The sequence below is a fragment of the Acanthopagrus latus genome, chromosome 4, assembly GCF_904848185.1.
Source record: "Acanthopagrus latus isolate v.2019 chromosome 4, fAcaLat1.1, whole genome shotgun sequence".
NCBI lineage: Eukaryota > Metazoa > Chordata > Actinopteri > Spariformes > Sparidae > Acanthopagrus > Acanthopagrus latus.
In genome coordinates, this window is record NC_051042.1 from 25,036,695 (window position 1) to 25,058,332 (window position 21,638).

General features: G+C 39.8%; 1 protein-coding gene and 1 long non-coding RNA gene across 9 annotated transcripts in view; one reads left to right on the plus strand and one right to left on the minus strand.

Annotated features, from left to right (window-relative positions):
• The window catches only part of LOC119017738 (CUB and sushi domain-containing protein 1-like), a 405,003-nt gene that overhangs the window by 78,539 nt on the left and 304,826 nt on the right, over positions 1-21,638 (minus strand). For all 7 annotated transcript variants that reach the window (XM_037094673.1, XM_037094672.1, XM_037094678.1 and 4 more), the window contains 9 exons: positions 20,024-20,211; positions 17,385-17,579; positions 4,905-5,021; positions 4,690-4,803; positions 2,785-2,880; positions 2,436-2,639; positions 1,937-2,061; positions 1,733-1,829; positions 587-691 (listed from right to left, as the gene is read on the minus strand). In XM_037094673.1, the coding sequence (XP_036950568.1) occupies positions 587-691; positions 1,733-1,829; positions 1,937-2,061; positions 2,436-2,639; positions 2,785-2,880; positions 4,690-4,803; positions 4,905-5,021; positions 17,385-17,579; positions 20,024-20,211 (1,241 nt within the window). The remainder of the gene's footprint in view (positions 1-586; positions 692-1,732; positions 1,830-1,936; positions 2,062-2,435; positions 2,640-2,784; positions 2,881-4,689; positions 4,804-4,904; positions 5,022-17,384; positions 17,580-20,023; positions 20,212-21,638) is intronic.
• On the plus strand, positions 13,692-19,222 carry LOC119017740. 2 transcript variants are annotated; one of them, XR_005074542.1, is made up of 3 exons: positions 13,692-14,251; positions 15,491-15,593; positions 18,945-19,222. It is a non-coding gene; the product is annotated as an uncharacterized LOC119017740 (long non-coding RNA). The 2 variants fall into 2 exon arrangements; XR_005074543.1 differs by lacking the exon at positions 15,491-15,593 and having other exon boundaries at positions 13,692-14,047; positions 14,135-14,251.

Genomic DNA, 21,638 nt, shown 5'->3' on the forward strand with positions numbered 1-21,638 from the left:
ATACAGAAATGTACATACAAACACACACTACTCTCACACACACACTTGCAAAAGGGGACATGTTCATTGATGTGGAAGTGATTCTAAGCTAAAACAACTACAAAGGACTGAAAAGCACAACCATGCCCTGACAGGTGTGTATGCATTTAAATGCATGATGTTAATATCCGTGTCTGTACCTTTGTTAGTCTACATATTCGTGGGTGTCTTTTTTGGACTTATGTGCATGTGTGACATGGGCAAAAGCAAATTGTGCATGTGTATGTGTGTGTCTGAGTTGATGTGTCTCTGTTTACGTCCCTCTAGGTGTGTGTATGTGTGTGTGTGTTCCACTGTGGGTCTCAGCATGTGTGTATGCTCTCGGGCAGTACCAGTTCAGGTCAGTGACTCTTGTTATTTGATGTTGAAGTTTTGGCTGCAGCTGTGTGTGTGTGTGTGTGTCTCAGTGGGTTTGTCTGCATTTGTGGTTTCTGGTGAGAAGGCACCCAATAGTCAAGCATTTGTTATTAATTATTCATCTTTCTTCCTGTCGATGTCTGTCTGTTGTCTGCTGGTCTATCTATCCATCTTCAGAGCTTTAACCTACTCTTGTATTCTAGGTGAAAACCTGCTGCCACCACACTGATGTCACTCTGAAAGTGGAGAAGGAGCTGATTGGACGTTGAGTTGAGGAGGGCGGGAGCAGTTGTTCCTGTAGAAGACAGAAATACACATTAGAACCAGTCGTGTTTTAAAGGTTAATTTTTGCTAGAGGATAAATATACAAGTGAATTTTGAAAAAACAATATGGCATCAAAGTTTATGTAACACAGCGGTGGGTGTAAAGGAGGAGATTTACAATCAAAATACATGATAACACTTTTTCAATGAGACACATCTGACTTGAAGTCTTGTTTAAATCCTGAGACCAGCTGGGAAATTATGTGTAGAGGAGGTGAACGACCCCTCGCCCACTGTGGACAGCTAGCATTTAAGCGTCCTTATGTGAAGCAACCCCATCTGCCCCAGTGAAGCTGCTCAGTGGCCAACACCGGATCACTGCGGTTATAGTGGACAGTTCCCGGGAGTGCCTTCTTGAGAAGGGCACAGCCTTTTGAGTGTGTGTGTGTGTGTGTGAGTCTGTGTGTGCGTGCTTGTGTGTGTTGCCCTATGGGTGGCATGTTTAATGTGTGATAGGTGTGTGACAGGTATGTGCTTGGGGCAGGTCACAGGGGAAACTCCGCTGGGAAATTGTAAAAGGTTAGATCACTCTTTATCCCACCCTGTCTTCTTTCTTACTGTCTTTCTTTCATCCTTCACTCAACCTAGTGTTGAAAAGCTTCCCTCCCCTCCCTCCGTGCTTTCTTCTCTTCCTCTTACTGACTGTCCGTAAATCAAAGAATTCTATGAAAAAACGTTTTATTTATTAAAGATATATGTCAGCTGTTTTGGTATTGTAACTCATCCATCACAGATCTCCAGTGTATGTGGTATGTGTGTGTATCTATAGTTTAAGGCTTGTCATATACAATTCATCACAGATCTTGTGTGTGTGTTTGAGTTTGTCAATCTATATGTGTGTCTGTGTGTGTGTGTGTGTGTGTGTGTGCGTGTGTGTGTGTGTATAGTTTATCTATCTATAGTTTAGGGGATGCCATATCTCATCCATCATCAGTCTCCAGAGTGTTCTGTGTGCAGGGGTGTCTGGCACAAGGTTGTGTGTTTGTGTGTGTGTGCCATCATATTGTCATACCAGAAAATGACCCTAATTTGGGAGCTGTCATGTCTCCTCCATCGTAAATCTCCAGCGAATCCCAGTTGTGTTCAGTCGCAAACGTCATCACTTGGATCTAATTCGCAAACAATGAAAATAACGTAAAACCGCAGTCTCCAAGTTTATCTGCATCTTCCATAGTTAAATACCAATACATGATATATTTACTATACACATGTGTACCTGTATCCCTGCCCCCTCACTGACATGGATCCTCCACAGACAGTTGAGACTGTTTGGGTATGGCTCAGGAAAGCCAGGAGACAATATTGTGCCGCGACGTTCAGTCAAATTTCCACTGCAGGGAACTAGAATGAAGACATAAAATATGGATTTCTTGGCAAAGTTTATGAACTAAATAGCTAACAGACAGGAGAGGTTGCTGGAATATGGCTCCGCATATCCAGGGACAATATGGGGTTCAAATTAACACTACAGGGAGCCAGAACTAGAAAATATGATTCAGACATTACTTATGTTATAAACTGAGGTGACAGTTGAAGCTGTTTGCAAAAGACTCGCTCTCAGCAGTGAGAGATTTCACGCAGGCATGCATTTAGTTTGTTAGAATCACTGTCACAATCCTAACCCTTGCAATACTCGATGGATGACAGTAATGACTGATTTCTGCATATGCTAGCTGGTTATATCCTCCAAACATTTCATGGCTGTTTAGTCATACCTATACAGGTTGGTGTTGTCGCATTCCACTGTGCTAGGGCACCTGGCACGGCCTGGCACCGGATAGCACTGGATCCTTTCAACAGATAGCCTGGACTGCACTCAAACCGGACCACAGAGCCAGCAGAGAACTCTGAACCGATCCGCCTGCCATACCGAGGCTCTGGCACTGAACTGCACTGGCTGTCACTGGTGCGAGGCACGGCTACAGTGATGATCGTTATTGAATAATATGTGAAGCAGAGAGACAGAAAAATGGGAATGTAGTTATCAGTAGAGAGAACTTGGTGTCAAACTGGAACTGAATGCAAATCATTTTGTGTAAGTGAGAGAAAGAGTGATAAAGTTACCTTGGTAGACAAAGTGAAAACCCCTAGCTGATTGGCCGCTCTTAGCATTGAACCGCAGCATGATCTGATTGGAAGTTGCCAATGGCAGCGTTTCTCCTGTGGCAAAACAACAGCGTGCACACACGCGCAAAATAGTTTCAAAATGAATGTTTAGGCTCAAAACACCTTAACCTTTTCTCCTGAAAACATGCAGAAAACTGTTTTTTTTCACCTCTTTTTGACAAATTGAGACATAGAACATAAAAAAAACAAAACAAAACAAAAACCACAGTTCCCTATGAACACACCTGCACACAAACAACCATGCAATTAATACATAATGTAGTACTTTGCAGGGTTGGTCCTTCATCTTCGCCTCATGTTATGCTGTGGTCCTCACAATATTAAGAATTCAAGCACAAACACACACAAAAACTGACAGGCGCGCACACACAGATTTATATGCACAGACATACACAAGCAAGGGAAGTAACAGTGATAAATGAGGAAAACGTGGTCTGGTGTGGCTGACATTTAGAACCATCATTAGCCGCGTCAGGATGTGTGTGTGTATGTGTAGGTTGGCTATGCGCAGACTTGTGTTAATATGTTTGTGTGTCAGGATAATCAGTCAGTTAGCTGGAACAATGTGCCACAAAGCTGTTTTCCTGTGTGTGTGCGTGTGTGTGCGTGTGTGTGCGTGTGTGTGCGTGTGTGTGCGTGCGTGCGATAGGGTAATGATGCAGTTAACATTATTTTGTAAAGCCTGGTGTGTTTCATTCTTTGCTGCCAGTTTTAGCCAAAAGGGAGATTCCAAACAAAAATTAACTTTAAGGAATAAGCCACCCATTCTATATTATATGAAGAGGCCTACATCTTTGAAATAAGTTGGATGGATAGAAATTGAAAAGAGAAAAACATTGCATAGTGTGTAGCTACATTTAGCCAAAAGAAAAATGTCACATCCTTAACATTATGTGGAAATAAGCTCCTTGTCTGATCCACTCAATGAAGTAAGAAAAAAAAAAAAAAAAAAAAAGAGAGAAGAAGCAGAAATATAAACCATAGTTTTAAAAAAGAAAGAAATGCCCTCAGGAACTATCACATCTATCTAGACATGTTTGTGTTTTCTCTGTTCTATAGTTTAGTTTTATCATGAAACTTTACTCCAACACTAGAAAGGCAATTTTTATTGGCAGTTGTAGTCTCGTCCCACTCACGATTCTATATGCGCACAACTGAGTAACATTTCAGAGAAAATATTCAAAAGCCTTGATTTCTATAGAAAACAATGAAATGTCAATTCCTGTGGGATTTCCCTGCAGCGTGCCCCCTGGCCATCACACACAACAGAAGAACACAAAACTCTGAGGCAGCAAGAGCACGTTTTTGCCAACGCCTATGCTAATCAATATTTCTTAATTTTCCTTTCTTCATACTACATGATCTGCATTGACTCCGCATCATCTTTCCGTTTCTGTCAATGCCACAAACAGTGCGTTACTGTGTCATGACTCAAAATGTTGCCAATCTGGGATGACTCGAAGTTGAAGGATAAGCATTCCCAGGGAGGATTGTGTTGTTGTATATCAGTGCAACTGTATGTTGTATAGTCCCAGTGAGATGCTTTCCACAGCTGATTCCTTCTTGTACAGATAACCCATAATGGATTCTCGCCAAATACATCACTGTCAAATAAATTGTGATAACGACTACTGGAGCAGTGTTCTATAGCCCCCAAGAGCTGCTTTCTTACAGACGACTTCATTATTATCTTCTTTCAAAGATGTGCTCAGGAGCACAAAACAAGGAACACAAGGGAAAAACTTTAAACATCAGAACTGAATGGCAGATTTTCAAAGATAATATGTCATGCTATGTCATGATAAGTTATGTAAATTGTGTATCAGCCAATGGGAAACTTACCTGAATGTGACCCAGCCAGGGAGCTGAGCAATCGAGCATTCTCATTGGCTCCATCAAACAGCTCCACTGAGTCGTTCATCGCTGTCTGGAAAACTGCAAACTGACCAAACACCACTGAGGAAATAGACGAAAGACACCATAAATAGCTTTCTTGTTGGTGTTTCAATCACAGCATCCATTGTAAGCATGCACAGTGTGATCATCTCATTACTTACCAAACTGTGGAGACACAGTGATGTAGTAGGAGCAGGTCTGTCTGGTCGTGTAGTTTAGAGGATAGTTAGGAGACAAAACAACGCCTTCGGAGCCACCATACTGTCCTCCACATGGAGCTACAGAAAGACAGAGGAAGAAAAATATTTCACAGACAATCATACAAATTACAATGCAGTGAAACTTGCTCTCTGCATTTAGACCGTGGACCATCTTGAGATATAGGGAACTGACCAGAGAGTTAAACTGATATACATATTTTGATGGTGGGGGAAACCAGAGAACACCCATGCAAGAACAGGGAAAACATGGAAACCCAACACAAAAATAACCTGCTCCAGCCGGAAAACAACAGCGAAAGGGAATTCTGTTTCTTTAAATATACATTTAAAATCTTAAACTTAATATTTCTAACACAAAAGCTAATTCATGAGCTAATTAAAGCCATGTTGAAGTGCCCCCTTTTTCCTTATCCATATACATTGAGGGGAGTGACTGTCTAGAAGATATAAGCATTACCCCTCTGCACATAATAATGTTCACACAATTATTCAGGGTCATATGTGGGAAATGATCCACCCTTAAGAGAGCAGGTGTAACTTGTGCAGATGTATTAAAAGAAAGCTGCAATGGGAAAAGAGAGAATTCAATTAACCTACAATATATTCCATAGAAAACTCAGTAGACAAAGTGTAAACACAATTTAACAATGTGCAAGGGAGCTGCACTGAATTGCTTCCAAAATAAAAAACAGCTTTTGAGAAACAAAAGAGGAGGCAGTACATGAAGACAATATTTGAGAATTTAATGACACTAAACAAAGAGTGTGCTCTGAGTAATGGTGCTATGGTCATTTCATTTGTTCCCAAACTGATGCTCACTGAGTTACTAATGCACTTTGGTGATTGTATTTTTCTTGACAATTACAAATGTGATTATGGCTGCAGTTACCTGGGATTCTAAGAAGCCATATGATGTATCATTTAAGAGATGGCTCACTGTTGAAAGGACAACATAGAGTGTCTGCCAATACGTATACAATATAAATTAGTTTCCTTTTAATATCTAATTAGATCTTAATAAGCAATGACTATGTCACTTGAATTTGGCACAGTCTTGTAATGGTTATAATCATCACAATTGAAGTCTGAAATCCCGTGTCATGTAGCATTCTAACAGGCTGGCAGTCCAATTTGCAGACTTGCTGTAAAAAGTATCTTTCTGATGTTAAAGGGAACATTTATCAATAATTATTAAACGGCTCTTCTTAGCTGTAGAATGCTCCATTCACTTGAATGGGCCTTCCCAACGTTCGGCAGTCAATTATTTTCGTGTAATTGACCGCTGCTAAGCATATTTGACCGTTGTCATGGAAAGTGACCTTTTTGCCTCTGATTCACATATTTCGTAGCACTCCGCACTCTAAAATCTTTGCTCAACAAGTAGTCCAGTCACTTATCACCCCAGCGTCTTTGGTTGCTAGGCGACGTCAGCTGATCTGTAGCCTACTTCATATCGGAAAAAATGTACTCCTAAGCCACTAGCATGATTGAGTTTCACGTTAACTTTAATATTTTTGCAAAATACGGTGATTTCGAGTCTTGGCAAAAGGCTGAGTTGTTGTCAACGGTCAAGAAACGAGAAAGAGAGGAAAGCAGCGAAGAGGGAGAAGCGAAACGGTGTCGGTTTGGCAAAATATATTTCTCTGCTGAAAAACACTATGAACGGGAACAAATAAACTGTAAAAAGACACACTGTGTGAAGTTTTTTTTTCGTGTTGGCAAGTAGCCGTGTAATAAGCAGGGCAATGTATAGAACGGCGGTCATTATGGAGAAAATAAGTCCCTTCAGGATGGATCAGGATCCAGTTCGTCCTGTCGGGACTTTTTTCCCGATAATGACCGCCGTTCTATACATTATCCCTTACTTACCATCAAATAATTGTTGTTTTTCAGATATGTGTTCAACTCTTGTGATGACTCCTATGGAAATCATTTTAAAAATGCATTTTTTATCAATGATACAGGGTCCAGTAATGTCTCTTAGTTGCAGCCTAAGGAAACTCTTCTGAATTTTGGTAACTTGTGACTTTACAAACCCCAGACAATCCAACTCTACTCTGTATCCTTTGAGTGCTCAAAAAAGCGTCTAAAAGGCAGTCCTACTCATTTAATGGGTGTTCAGCCATTGCTTTTTTTAACCAGGCTACACTTCCTACAGACTGTATGCTCAAACTGAATGAAAGGCAAAGTTGCACTGTGCTTTTATGTAAGCACTGTAAATATGGCTTAAAGTTGCAAGTTGCAACTACCATGCACAAGGTAAGATCTCAACCGTAGGTAGGGTTGTAAGGGAACCCTTTTGCAGGCTGAGCCTTTTCACCTTTGTGCCAACCACTAAGCAGCACAGGTTAGGCCAATTGAAAGACTGTAAATTGTCCACTGACATGAATGTGAGTGTGTTACGTGTATGAGTTGGCCCTGTGATAGATTGGCAGCCTGTCTGGGGAGTATACTGCCTTTCACCTAGTGCATGCTTGGAAAGCCTTACAGCCCTGAATAGTATGAACAGATAAAGACAATAGATGGATACAGCACTACATGCAGTAAATTCGGACAGTGATACATTTTTGTCCTCCAGCACATTGAATGTGAAATGAAAAATGGATGAATACGTTTAAGTGCTGACATCCAACTTATGTTGGAGGCTTAGCTTTTACATCAGATGAACTTTAAAGTCATTGCAGCAATTTCTAAATCTACTTCCTTGATTTCAGGACAATAAAATGTGTTGAGCAATTCGGAAGAAACTTAAATCAAATCATGATATGTACTTTTTCATTCAACCATGACCTGCAGGATAAATCTGAGTAGGAAAGTAAATGAGAAATACTTTTCCTTTCATCATTACTTTCATTAAGCAAGGCCCTTGTACCTCGAGTGCTGCGGCCAACAGATCAGGCAGTGGTTATACTGGGTGGCTTCCAGGTGTAAGTGTATACAGCCGTGTGTTTGAGTGATCATAGTGTTCCTGCTGAGCTCTTAGAGAAAATCCCCTGAACAAATAAAGGTTGAAATAAATAAATTAGTGTCTAAAGTCTAAAGCCCAAAGATATCAGCATACACTTGGTATCTTCCCCAGTGATGCCCTGCCAGGCTTGTGCTGCAGCCAGCTTCACTTGTCGTTTTATTTCTGCAAGTATGATCACTTGCATTGACAGTGGGTGACTAAACTGGCAAAAGAGGCACATTCCTCTGTTTTGGCCATAAAAAAAACCCTTGATTGTCTTGTCTGAATGTCATCGTTCACTACATTTACAGCTGAAGGTCAGCACTTTAACATCCTTTTTTGTTTCACTTTGATCCAGGATCCAAGACACAAAGCCAAAACAACACAACAACGTCTGTGTACTCATACTAACGGAATACACTGCAGCTAATGTACTGAGGTAACAATATAGCAAGCATCACTTCTGGCAGCACTGCCCAAACACTTTCATCCGCTTTGTTGCCTCAATCATTTACAGGCATCGTGTTGAAATGAAGCATTCAAATTTTAATAGCGTGCCTCTTCTTTATTTTTTTCCCCCCTTGCTGCTGGGAGCACTGCCAATTGCACTCAAAGCTGGCATCGTATCACTACTCTAATCTGTTATTCTTATGTGTTAAAAAAAAAAATATAAATTCAAAAATCCAACTGGCTGCATTTGGCTCAAAAGTTGTTTAGTTTAGCAGAAAATGTATGTTGTCCCCAAATATCACTTGGACCCTTGTGGCTCCAAGGCTTTGTTATGTAATGGAAAATATAGTGCTTTTGATCTGTGTGCCTTTGTGTGTCAATGTGTATTTGTGCGTGAAAATAATGTCCAACCAAAGATATAGCTGTGCATCTAAATAAACTTAGATTTATTTTCCAGTTGTTCATTTATGATTTTCTTATGTGACATTTGTAAAAACATATATTTTTTCAAAAAAAGAGAGGATGCCTTTGATTGATTGATGACATACAAAAACACACACATTTCTTGTGATGTGGTACTATGGAACAGCCACTGATATGCAACAGTGTTATTTGGCAACAATTTTTTTTGAGATTTTAACTGAGATGGCAGTTCTGCTGCACCCTCTAAAAGGAGTTCCTTTCGCTTTACAAAGAGGCAGCAGGATAAAAACTTTACTGAATGAATTATGGGGTGATGAGCTACAGCACAGTGTGGGATCTCTGGTATCGGCATACCGCAATTTCAAAAAGGCCTATTAATCCCCACTACCATCGCATGACCCACAAGAAGCAGCCCTAACAGTAGCTTGATCCATCTTCAGCACCCCCAAGAGAGTTATAAACCTTGTGTGCTAACAGTATGTGGGCGTGTGCACATTTATAGTGCAGGTTAGGCCAGCAGAGGTCAATGAAATTAGTGTCTGTGAATGTGTGTGGGGTGTGTATGAGTAAAAAAAAGCAGCAGCAAGCACATCTGTCAATGTCAGCCTCGTAACACATACACACACACACACAAACACAATAGCATGTTCTTATTGCTTCTTCTCTCACCTCTTCTAGCCTCTTGCTCTCCCTGTCTTGTTTTGCTACAGTGTGTGCTGTATGTCTGTGGCCCAGTGCCAATGTCCACCCACAGTATCATCTGTGATCCCTGACAGACTTTAATTATCATCACCTCTGTGTTCGGTGAAAATGTGAGAACAGGAGAGGTTTGAAATGCTATATGAGAAATAGATGACATATTTTGAACTAATGCCTGTCTGAAGCCACTCAGGTGCCATGATGTGATTTTTCATGCAGTTTGATAAAATTGATTGCACACAATTAAAAAAAAAAAAAAACAACTAATGATAGCCTGAATGTTATCCTTAACAGTGTTTCCCCCACGTATAATTCACTTTGACAGACTGCCCAGGTAAATAAACAGGCACCAAAGTATATCTGGCAACATTTAAGGATTTTATTGACCTACTTTTATTTTTTTCAATCCGTCCAAGAGAACATCATCCATGATCGATTAACTAGAGGGAAACCTGCCCTTCCTCTCCTGTCTACTGTCAATCACACATGCTATGCAGACACCGAGAGGTGCACATGGTTGTTGCGATATTAGTTTTGATCACCTGCATAATTAACAGTAAGCTTCTTTCATACACAGCTCACCTGCTGTTATGACAAGGGAATTGTGGGTAAAAAAATCCTACCGCAAGGTGTGTTTTTTGTCTGATGTTTTCAAAGCAAATAATGTTACTGGTAGAGAGTAAACAGATAGGAGAGAAACAGATTGAGAGGAACAAGTGATCTTTAAAAAACTATAAACAGCCATTGCTCCATAAACATTTTTACATTCTTTCAGGTCCTTTAATGTTTTGGGGTTTTTTTTACGATGATTTTGGACAGCCCCATAGGCAGTTCCTTAGCAGTTCAGTCTTCTGGAAACCGTACATAAAGGGCTTTAAAAAGTCCACCAGAGAGCCCTTTCCGATTTCACAGTGGGACACCCCTGAGCTCATGTGGACTTATCAGGAACACATGTCAAAGTCTTTGAGACCATGAGTGTGGACATTAAGTCTGGGCCCGTGTTCTTGGTTAAGCCTTGCTCAGTGAAACTGATTAACATGCTGAGAATGAAAAATACAGCAAAACTCCTACTCCTTTGCTAGACAGTTGTACTTCCACCCACTCGTTGTCCTCCTCCTCCCAACTCCTATCCCTTCCTCCTTTCTTCTTGTTTCCTAAAGCATCAGAGTAATCACCCTCTTTGTTTCCACTTCTACTGATCCAGTGCACTGATATCGATTGATATTTTTCTGATTGATTCTTGTTGTGCTGCTGGATTCAAACCCTTAGGTCTAGAGGTCTTGTCTTGATCTACCCACAATTTCCCAGTGGTGCTGCTCTAGGCTCAGGTGTCAGCCTTATCAAAAGCCTTCACACACATGTGCTTTGATCACTCACACCCTCTGACACACACACACACACAAATAAATGCAAAAAAAGCTATGCAAGTCACTCTCTTTCTCTCACACATCCACGCGCTTTGATCATCCACACACATACACAAGAACACACACATACACAACACTTTTGTAGTCCTACCTCTCACTGTCTGCATCTCATTTTCCTTTTCCTCTCGTACAACTACACATACACACAGAGCAGGGCTTTGGGGTGGCAGGGAGAGTACAGGAAAAGACTTCTAAAATGTCCTAAACTTTTAAAGTTGAGTTGCAGGTCTTCCAGGAGCTCTTCCAGAAACGTAAACAGAACAGTTTTAGTGAGTTCAACTTTTCAGAGAGTAGATTTACCGCAACAATGTAAATAACCACAAACTCTTGAGCGAATGCTAAATATATACTTTATAATACCGTATATGCAACACAGCTCTATGGTACCTTTTATCATGAAACTGATTTGTGTGATAGGAAAAGTATGTAATTAGCAAAACAATTGTGCAGTATAGGATTTGACAATTACCAAAATAATAAAAACTAATTCCAAGATCTCTTTCATACATCTCTTTCATACATGCAGCATGGAGAGAAGACCCCCAGTGTTCTCTCCAGTCTTCCAAATATTTCCAACTTAAATACAGCAGAATAAGGGTTACATGCCTTTATGACAGTCATTGATCACTTCTTCCCAAATCAATGACCCCCTGATGTTTGTTTTGATCATGCCTTTCCCAGGGCAGTGATGTTTTATTGGAATGTAAATGTCATCCTATCTACCCTCCTGTAAAAACCTCAGGCAAAGAGAATTGTCTCTCATATGACTTTCTGAGCTGTTCTAACACTAACACACCCCCACACATTAGGTGAAGAGGAAATCCCCTCACACCCTGATATGTTCTCAAGCATACATTGAATTCAAAACAATTTAATTTCCAACAATTTCAACTGGTTAGGTGCGGCTGCAGACGGACTTCTAATTCTCATGAAAGATGAGGATATCACGCAAATCCAGAAAATGACCAAAAAAGGTGATGTTATTGAAAAACTAAATTAAATTTACACTTTTTTAGATGCTCTGGTGGGATGAGCTGATGGTATCACATTGCAGTACTCTTTATTGAGCTTACTGTGCATGCGTAGTGGAAGTACAACCTTGTTTTTGGGCCAAAGTCACCTAACTTTTTAAGCTGTATTCAAAATATTTGACTGGTGATTCTATACATGCAGTTTTCATGTCCTTGTGTTCCTTAAAAAGGAGGTAATGGCTCTCTCCACATTAACTTAGATTCTGGTCTTATTAGCCCAGAAAAACCGCCCATGGGTATTATCAAGATGACTGCTAAATGGCAAGACTTAAATAAAAGCCAGTATTCATTATTAATAATTAATAACTGTGACAATATTGAATATTGAGAAAGTCCACATGATAAAGCAAGCATAATGGAACACTACAAGACATTAATTTCAAGACTACGACAACCCATGTCATACGCACCATTCTGCTGCTTAAAAAAATATATTGTTTTCAGCTACTAATTTATTCGAGTGAATTTATTTAAAGGTTAACATGCCAGTCCAATGAAATTCAGTTCCTACTGATTTTTAATTGAAAAAAAACCTGATAAAAACCAGATATTTTAAGAACTTGTCTTATGGACAGCAAACTGCCAAGAACACATTTTATCAGAAGGACAGAAATGCTGAATTACAGAATGCATTAAGTTAAAGAAGTTAGTGGAACAGGTGATTTTAGTTCTCTATTCAAATCAGCGGAGTGCTGAGAATGATTCGACTATGTTGATGTTGTGGTGGAATACAAATTCAGATCGGGGCTCACAATGCAAATAGTAAAAATCATTAAAATTCACAAAAGCATTATGCATAGCTTTTGCTACAAACTTTGCATTGCAAGTCACTAGAACTACATCAATGACCCTTGAGAAAGTGAGAATTACAAGGGTACTTGTTTTGTAGCTAAGCTGGAGGCTCTACTACGAGAGACTCTGTTGTGTATATGTCTGTGGTCACTGTCAGCACATGTGCAGCCATAGCTAAGCTGTTTATCTTGGTTAACACTACTACTGGCCAGCCCTATATATCTTGTTAAGCTCTGACTACAGCACAGTTATCAGCGACCCCATGTGTTGTGCTAGCTGTCATGAGAAATAACTCTTGGTCATGTATGATGTGCTTTTCCACTGCTGCCTATCAGCCTAATGCTACTGGAACCAGCAACTATGTGTAAAGTACACAAACTGGTACTAGCATTAGCCAGAGATCTACTACTTACACTCGACATGGTAGTGTACTGTTACAGAACTCAGAGTCCTGCCTTTTTCTTTGTAATTCTGGACTCTAAGCAGACACACACAACCAAATTTTGAAGAGAAAAAGCATTATTTATACCTTGTATGTGATTTGACTGAAAAATCATCATATGCGAACAGCGCAAGAAAAAAACTAGTGTGGAGTTCCTCTTTAACCAATATCACAAACATATATAAACTGTATTCAAAGATTGACTATTTAAGTGTGTTTGCTTGTATAAACATGAGTAGTGAACTGTGTGTGGTGTTTGTGTGTGTGTGTTAGTGCGTTTGTGTGAGGTCTTGTGTGTGAATACTGCCTCTAGGCGGCACTCTGTAATAGCTCTCTCTCTCTCTCTTTCCCTCTCCCTCATATACACACACACACAAACACACAACCCTATCAACAGTCACGGAGAATTCCTTCTTTCTCGCACCAGCTCTTAGTTACCATGGAAACCAATAAAAGAGCGGTTTAAGATGGGAGGTGTGTGTGCATGTGTGCGTGTGTGTGTGTATGCGGGAGAGAGAGAGAGAGAGAAGAGCGAGAGCCTGACTGAAATGGCAAGAGAAAAATATAGAGTAAATCAGACACAGACAGAGGAGGTGCGACGAAGAGAGAATGAGTGAGAGAGAGGGGATGAGAAACCAGGAAGAGAGAGAAGTAGTTACAGAGAAAAGGAAAGAGAAGGGACGGAAAGAGGAAAGTGTGTGTATGTGTGGTTTAGAGGGGTGAAAAGGAAGAAGAGAGGAGACAGAGGGAGTGTAAGTGGAGATGTATTATTTAAAGAGGTCTCACCCTGTCTAATGAGTTTGGTCTAAAAGCCCCAGGAGCTGCCCAAAGACAGAGAGACAGACCGACAGAGAAACTTCCCTAACTATGTGGTGAGAAAATCCAAAAGCAGCCAGATTACTGGGTAGGACTGGATTTAGTAAAATTCCTCTGCTTTGATTATGTTAATTCTCCTATAGTGTAGGTGACAGCAGCCTCGATAGATCAGCTCATATATCTGGGGCTCAGAAGAGGCCTGGGCCTGGAACAAAGTCAGGTCTGTGTTACTGAGAAGAACCATCTCATCCAATAACTAAGTAAGGCAACTATTTTTCAAATTTGGGTCAATCAAGAATGTTTATATTTAACCTGCCTGTACAACACAGTCTCTAAAACAAATTGTGAGTCAATGACAGTAATATTATGCTAAAATATTTCATTTTTTATATTGTGTGTATTAGATCTTAAAAACAGCAATTTATTAATGTTTTGTGCCATGGTAACAATGAAGCTGAAAGAAACACAGCTCGTGGGAAATCATGTTGAGATCAATGACACTAGAAAGACATGAATTAATTGCTTGATGAAGTTCAAGGCCTTTCAGAGTTTGAGATCATTTTTTATTTGATAGAGGACCATTATGTGGTCTTCCATTAGTGGCCTTCAAAATGTGAGTCAATACTTGGCATCTGTTCATAAATACATTATTTGTGGGCTGGAAGCATCAAAATATTACACTGAATCCATTTCAGCCATTATTATTTGCTAATGAACACACCATCTTTACGTTACCCACAATGGATCCACCGATCCACATTTTTTCACTTCGGATCCGATCCCGATACCTGAATTTAGATATCTACCGATATTGATACTATTTCAATACCAGAGCTCTGTTTGCTTTAACATTATCATTATCATTATTGTTGATTTATTCCATCGCAGCCTTCATATTACTTGTACTGTCCCGTAGAATGACAAGCACTTTTTCCAGAGGGCTCTCCCAGTGGTTTAACATCTTCTTAACATCTCTGATTGTGTGAACCCCTGCATTTTTTACCTGAATCAGTGACACTGGGCAGACATGTGAAGTCCAAATATCTGTAGTAAAGCTCAGGGCTGTAACTCCTTTTTACTTCTCAGCTAATTTGGTTGGCACTCAGTTGTATAGTTCAGGTAATGCAGTCTCTGATATTTATCTCCAGGATGGTAAACTAAACCATGGCTACCAGTGTTCAATCAGGCTGCAAAATTCTGCATTTTCACCACTGATAATGGTTGGTCATTGAGAATGATGAAGTTGAGCAACTTCTCGGTAATCCCTTTAGCTTCCACGTTGTCTGCTGGGAGTTTACCTTGCTTCTGGAATGACTCCAGAAGTGATTCCTGACGGCTCCTTTCATCTTTCTGCACCCTGGCTAAAAATTCCTCAAGCTTTTTCACATGGTGTTTTTTAAATGTTTAATTGCATTAGTGGTGTTGTACATCGCGAGGGAGTTTCCGCCTTTCTGAATAACGGCTTTGCAAACATTGCATTTTGCTGTCTTGCTTTGCAGTGCAAAATATTTCCACATAGAGGACATGGTGGCTAGCCACAGTGCTGCTCAATGCTAGCCTGCTAGCTGGCTGCAAACTGTGGAATGGACTTCCTGAACAGGGGTGTGTCTTGTAAATCTGTGTCTCATTGAACTCCACAAGGAATGCTGTGATCAACTTATGTATAGATCAAGTAACTGGCTGCTGAATGGTTCGACCAAATAACTTTGAGTTACCAGTGTCAGGGTAACCCCGCATCTGTGAAAACTGAGTGGGAGAAAGCTGGGAACAATGTGAGAATGTCATATAGGTCATCAGGGACTTGGGGATGAATGCCTCAAGATGACTGGTCCATCTAGTTTGATTGGTTATGAATGAGTTCCTGATTTCTAATCTAGGCAGCTGACTATCTAGATGGAAGCAACGCAAAATAATTAGTAGTGCACTAGTGATGGACTGATTAAAGTGATAACACATTCAAGACAGGAAGCTGATTTTTTTTTCTTATCTCACAATAAAACAACCGATATTTCTTCAAAAAAGGAAATCTTAAAATGCATAAAAAACAAAGTTATTTTCTTTTAAGGGAAATGAATCCTTGTTTTGTTTTGTCTGATGCAAGTGCAAAACAGATCATTACATCTTTGAGTAAAAAAAAAAAAAATCAAAGCTGAACAAAGGAGTAAAGCAAAGTGAAATTTCCATTTTTGTGGTTGGTTAATGTAATACATTTCAAGTTAACAAGTGCTGATATTATCTTAAAACGAACATGAGATAAAATGACTTGATGAGCTATTTTTTCTTGCTGTCTGTTATTCCTTGCTGTTCCTAAATAGCTATTCTGAGTGCAATTATCTCATCTGTATTCTCTCCCACCCAAATTTCCCCTCTTCACTGTCTCTCAGACTTTATTAAGCATAGCTTTCACAGCAGCCTTTTTCAAAGTGTTAAGAGGTATGAGTAAGTGTATATGTGTGTACATGTGTTTGTGTTTGTGTGTGTGTGTGTGTGTGTGTGTGTGTGTGTGTGTGTGTGTGTGTGTGTTTCCTCTGTACTCATTTTAAAATTCTTTCCTTGTCCTGCCACCTTGCTCTGTGGCTTATTTGAATCTTTACCCACATGGCACCATGCCAGGTCTCTGTCACTTTAGAGCTCTCACATATACACACACACATACATACACACCCACGCATACACTCTGAATGACAGTTTGGCAGGTGTCACTTCCTTGGCTCTCTGAGCTGTCAATCACTTAGACAGTTCAGCCCTCCAATCCCTGACAAACTCTCTGTCTCTGGCAAACACTATCGCTCTGTCTCTGTCGCACGCACACCTGAACACACACACATACACACACAGATCATCATCATACCAATCGTATATCAATCATCATTGTTTTGTGATGCTACCTAAATGAAGTACCATGGTAGTCACAAGTGTTGGGTGGGACTGCTACATTTGTTTTGAGGCATTTTTCACCATGATAAATAACTGACTGGCAACATGAGAAGAGAAAGAGGGACATAACATGCAGCAGAGATCCTCGGCTATAATCAAACCAAATAAATGTTTTGCCCCTTAATATTCGGTGAACAGGCCACCTGTAAATATTCAGTTGAGATGGCAGTACTACCTACTTGTATACCACAGTATACACACTATATACACTCCGAGGCCACTGTTCATTTTTGCCATTTTTCATATTTCAAAATTTACAGAGTTGAAAGAAATGTTACATTTTGGTGACATTGCAGTAAATGTGTAAATGCAACCGTAGGTATATTGCTGAGCAAATAGTAAAAGCTGGTGTAACACTGCAATGTAGTGGTATAATGTTCACATTAATGGACTCATGGTTCATTCCACTATGTGCATGCTCCTGTAAGCATGCAATTCTTTGTGTGTCTCTCCTACCTTTACAAGATGGCAGAGCCTTGTCCCACACAGGCTTCCCATCATTCCCCATGACACAGGTGATGGTTTCCCCGCCCACTGTTGTGTAGCCATGGTGGCAGTTGTAGGAGACCTGAGATCCCAGTTTATAGTCATAACCTGTCCGACTGGCGTTCATAATGTTGCCAGGGTCAAAACAGGCCTCCCTTGGTTTTTCTGTGGAGATTTAAGAGAAATAAATCTGGTAAGTTCATCCCATATCAGCACTACGAACATGCCACAGGAAGATGCACTGTAATGATTTGGTATTAATGTTAAATCTTCATGAAAAACGTATAATAGTTATAATAAATAGTTATAACTGACAGTTACAGATGTAGATCTCTAAAATATGCCTACATCCTTTATACAGCCAAAGAAAGCTTTTGGTGGCAAACTTGGGCCAAATTTGGTTGACTGGCTGCTTTTAGTTGACTCCTAATATAGGTCATATCCAGATATCCTTTCGTAACTACTTATGTATTTTCCTTTATGGAAGAGGAAGGACTAAATGACAGTATAAGAGATGTCGAGAGAAAGAAGATGAAACAAATAAAGAGTAAAAGATGAAAAGTCGACCATGGTCAAAAACTCTTTATGACTTGGCACTGGGCCAGCGTGTTTGCTCTACTGTGATCGCCCAATAACAATGAGATATTGCACTTGACAGTGGGAAACCGACAGACAGAGAGAGAGAGTGCAAGGGCAAGATGGAAGTGAAACAGGGAGATGATTAAGGTTGTATTTTAATTAGAGAGATGGCAGATGAAAGGTAGTGAATTAATGACAAAAGTACAGAGGTATGAGGTGTGAGGCAGCATGAGGAGACAGACAACAGAGAAGGAGATAATCTTTTTTTAATTAGAGATAAATGGAGTGAGAGAAATAAGAGAAAAAAAGAGTTTATGAAACTTGACAAAGCAAATCTGGTCTCTAGTCAGTTGAAGAACTAATCATCAGTTCCACATTGAGTCTAGCTGTTAATCACCCCCAGTCAAGCAACATCTGTAAAACCAGGATGAGTCACAATCTGTGGAAGTAAACAACTCATGGAACAGCATGCCCCTTCAACTGAAAAACACTCCTGTTGTACAGTAAGGGTGAAATTAATAGAGATGGCAGCTTAAAATATTATCCAATCTGCACAAGAAACTCCAGCATCAACATTTCAATCATACTTCACACAGATTTTTGCGACAATGATTGTTTTTGTATTTTTCCATGTAACGAATGCCTCCTGCATGTGTTTATCGAACAGCTTGGGCAGATTTACTGTAACAACTTTCAATTACTTTTAGTATCATGATTGGGACTTTTGGTGAGGTTGTTTTGTGTGTGTCTGTGCTTTTCTGCTTTTTTCTGCTTCCCACCCACATCAGCACCAGTTCAAATACCCTGGCCATCTCTCTACTCACGGCCAGATTATTTCGTCTCTCTGATGTGGTACATGGCCTCTTCGTTTGTGCTTTCTGCAGTCAAGCTCCTGTCTTGTGCTATATTGTTTGTTTCCTCGGTAACGTTGTCTCTCCTCAACCTCTCCAGTGAATGACTAGCTACCAGCTTCCAGCCTCCTGGCTGCCCTACCACTCAACCTCCAGCACCCCTGCAACCTTCCTGCATTCAACTGTGGATCCTCTGTGTTGTATCCTCCTGAGTCTCCACCTCAATCTCAGCCAAAGCCACTGTGAGTCTCCATTACCACCACCATACTTACCAAATCACTAACGTTAGCATCTGCCTGAGACCAAGCCTCACTACACCAGCTGAGCCATCTGATTTGCCGTCTTCCTCTGCCAGATCCAGAGCCTCTTCTTCTACCTACCAACTCTGCATTTACAATAAATTCCTTTAACCACCCAGTCCTAGTGTCTGCTTTTGGGTCCAACTACATTATCTGGTTCACACCATGACATATTGCTCCAACCTGTTTGTTGAGCAACTGCATTACTAAGTCAGTAGCTTAGTCAAAACATTCAAGAAAATGTTCAATTCAGCAAGTCTGCAGGCCCTTAAAAATGTTGTTAAATCTAATTTTATAAATACCAACTCTTAAAAGTCATTAAATTGGCTTATATTTAAAATAATTTCCATAATCACTCACCCTAATTAAATGTATCAATCCTTTAATTTCATCTGTCAAAGCTCCTGAAAGTCTGCATTTTTGATCACATAAATCTTTTAACATACTGATGAACCTGATACTGTAATTTTAGTTTATACTTAAACCTACTGGATGGCAAAATGTAGATTAATCCTACTCACTCTAACAGCCATATTCCTATGTAAAACCAACCTCTGCACAGGATCACACATGTACTACAGGATTTCATGCTTACCTTCATGCTTGAAAAAGAAAAACAGAGAATTCATCCAAACCAGTCTACTTCTGGTTAAAAATAATCTTGAAAAGCGTATAATTTAAGTGACTGATGCCTGTGGTCACCCTGTGATTGTAGGAACTGCTACTATTAACATGTCTCCAATCTATTATAATCATTTGCTAGTCCCAAAAATGCTGATGATGTTTTAAAACATTAGGTCATTAGACTTAAGACTTCCACCTTAAATATGGCCTTTACAAGGACATTATATCAAGGAAACTTTTTTTCTGATATAGTTACCTCTGAATTCGATGGCGAACCCAGACATGCCCAGTGAGGCATCAGATCTGAACGCCAGGAAGAGACTGTTACCACTGCTCTCTATGCGATCTGGGGCCTGGTTGCCTTGGAGACTTGCTAGTAACGGCCCGTTAGAGTCTTCCCCCTCGTAGATATGCAGGAAGTCGTAACTTGGCTCCATGTTGAAACTGGGGTAACAAAAAAAAAAAAAAAAAAGAGAGAGAGAGAGAAACTTGGGTTCAGGAATCCAGTGAGATTGATAGCGAGTTTGTTTGTGTGTGCCATTGTTCAAATTCTCAAACAATTAATCCAGCGATGTGTGTTCAATCCAAATGACTGCCAATTAGTTTGCGCTACGCTGTATTTCTCTTTTAATCATCTGCTAATCTTCTTACTTTCACTTTGAGGTGTCTGACATGTTTTCTGGATGTGTTTACTGCATTCAGTATGAAAACTTTTAAGAGCTGTTTTCTTTTTTCTTTTGAATCTAGGATGGCAATATAAAACACTGTAAGTACATTAATATTTCAGAAAATCATCCTGTTGTTGCATTCTGTAGGGGCATGTCACAATCTGTTTTGATCTTTATATCCTCAGTTTGCCAGAGAATGTTTGTGCGTAAGCTTTATACAAATGTGTGCCCTGAATTCTTTAACTCGCAGCCTGAACCTGTTTTCACTTTGGCAGCATCTTTTCATCTCCCTACACATATATGAAGATATCAGTTTTTGTACAGACATGTAGGATAGGACAACAAGTACACAAGGACATGAGGTAATACACAGTTCTGCAAAGAGAAATTCAAACAACATTTCCCAAGTTGTTAGGCTTTTAAAATAAACACAATTTATCTAGGTGAAAATGGAAAAACAAAAGAAAAAAAAGTTTGAGGCTCTTGATATAGAAAAAATCATTTTAATTGTTATCTAAATCATGAGATGCTGGTATACTAACAGCCCTCTTCTCTCATATGTGCTCTAAATGTTCTATCCCTTCCCTTTACTTTGAGACACGAACAGACAATCTTGAAAGTTTAAGGGTTAAAGATTTGTTAGTCACATTAAGCTGACAACAAAATGTATGATTGTTGAACTTATGTGAACCTTATGTCATGATTACCCAAGTCAAAATAAGTGTGAAGAATGCTCAAGTTTAAGCCCTGTGTTTATATCTGGTGCAGAATGGGCTTAACTGAACATAAGCCCCTTTTGCACTGACAAAGCATTAAAATGATCCGTGCTAATACCTTTTGCATTAGTGATACATTCTGGGTCTGAATGCTAAAGCTACTAAATGTCATAAAAAGAACATAAAGATCTCACTGAGCAGAAATGAGGCAGCATCATAACCTCTCATGACTGAACAAGAGTATCACAATGGTCTGATAAGAGTTCCGACTTGGCTGCAAACTCAGAGCAATCATGGGAAGCTACGTCTTTGTTTGGAAAGTATTGGATTGGACATTTTAAAATGTATTGCTGCAAAACAGTCAATACTCACATTACGAGAAGAATGCAGCTTGAATATGAATATAGTCAGTATACAGTACATTTACAAATAGATCGATTACACATTACCAAATTCACAGAAGAAACGAGACTTGTGCTTTGATTTG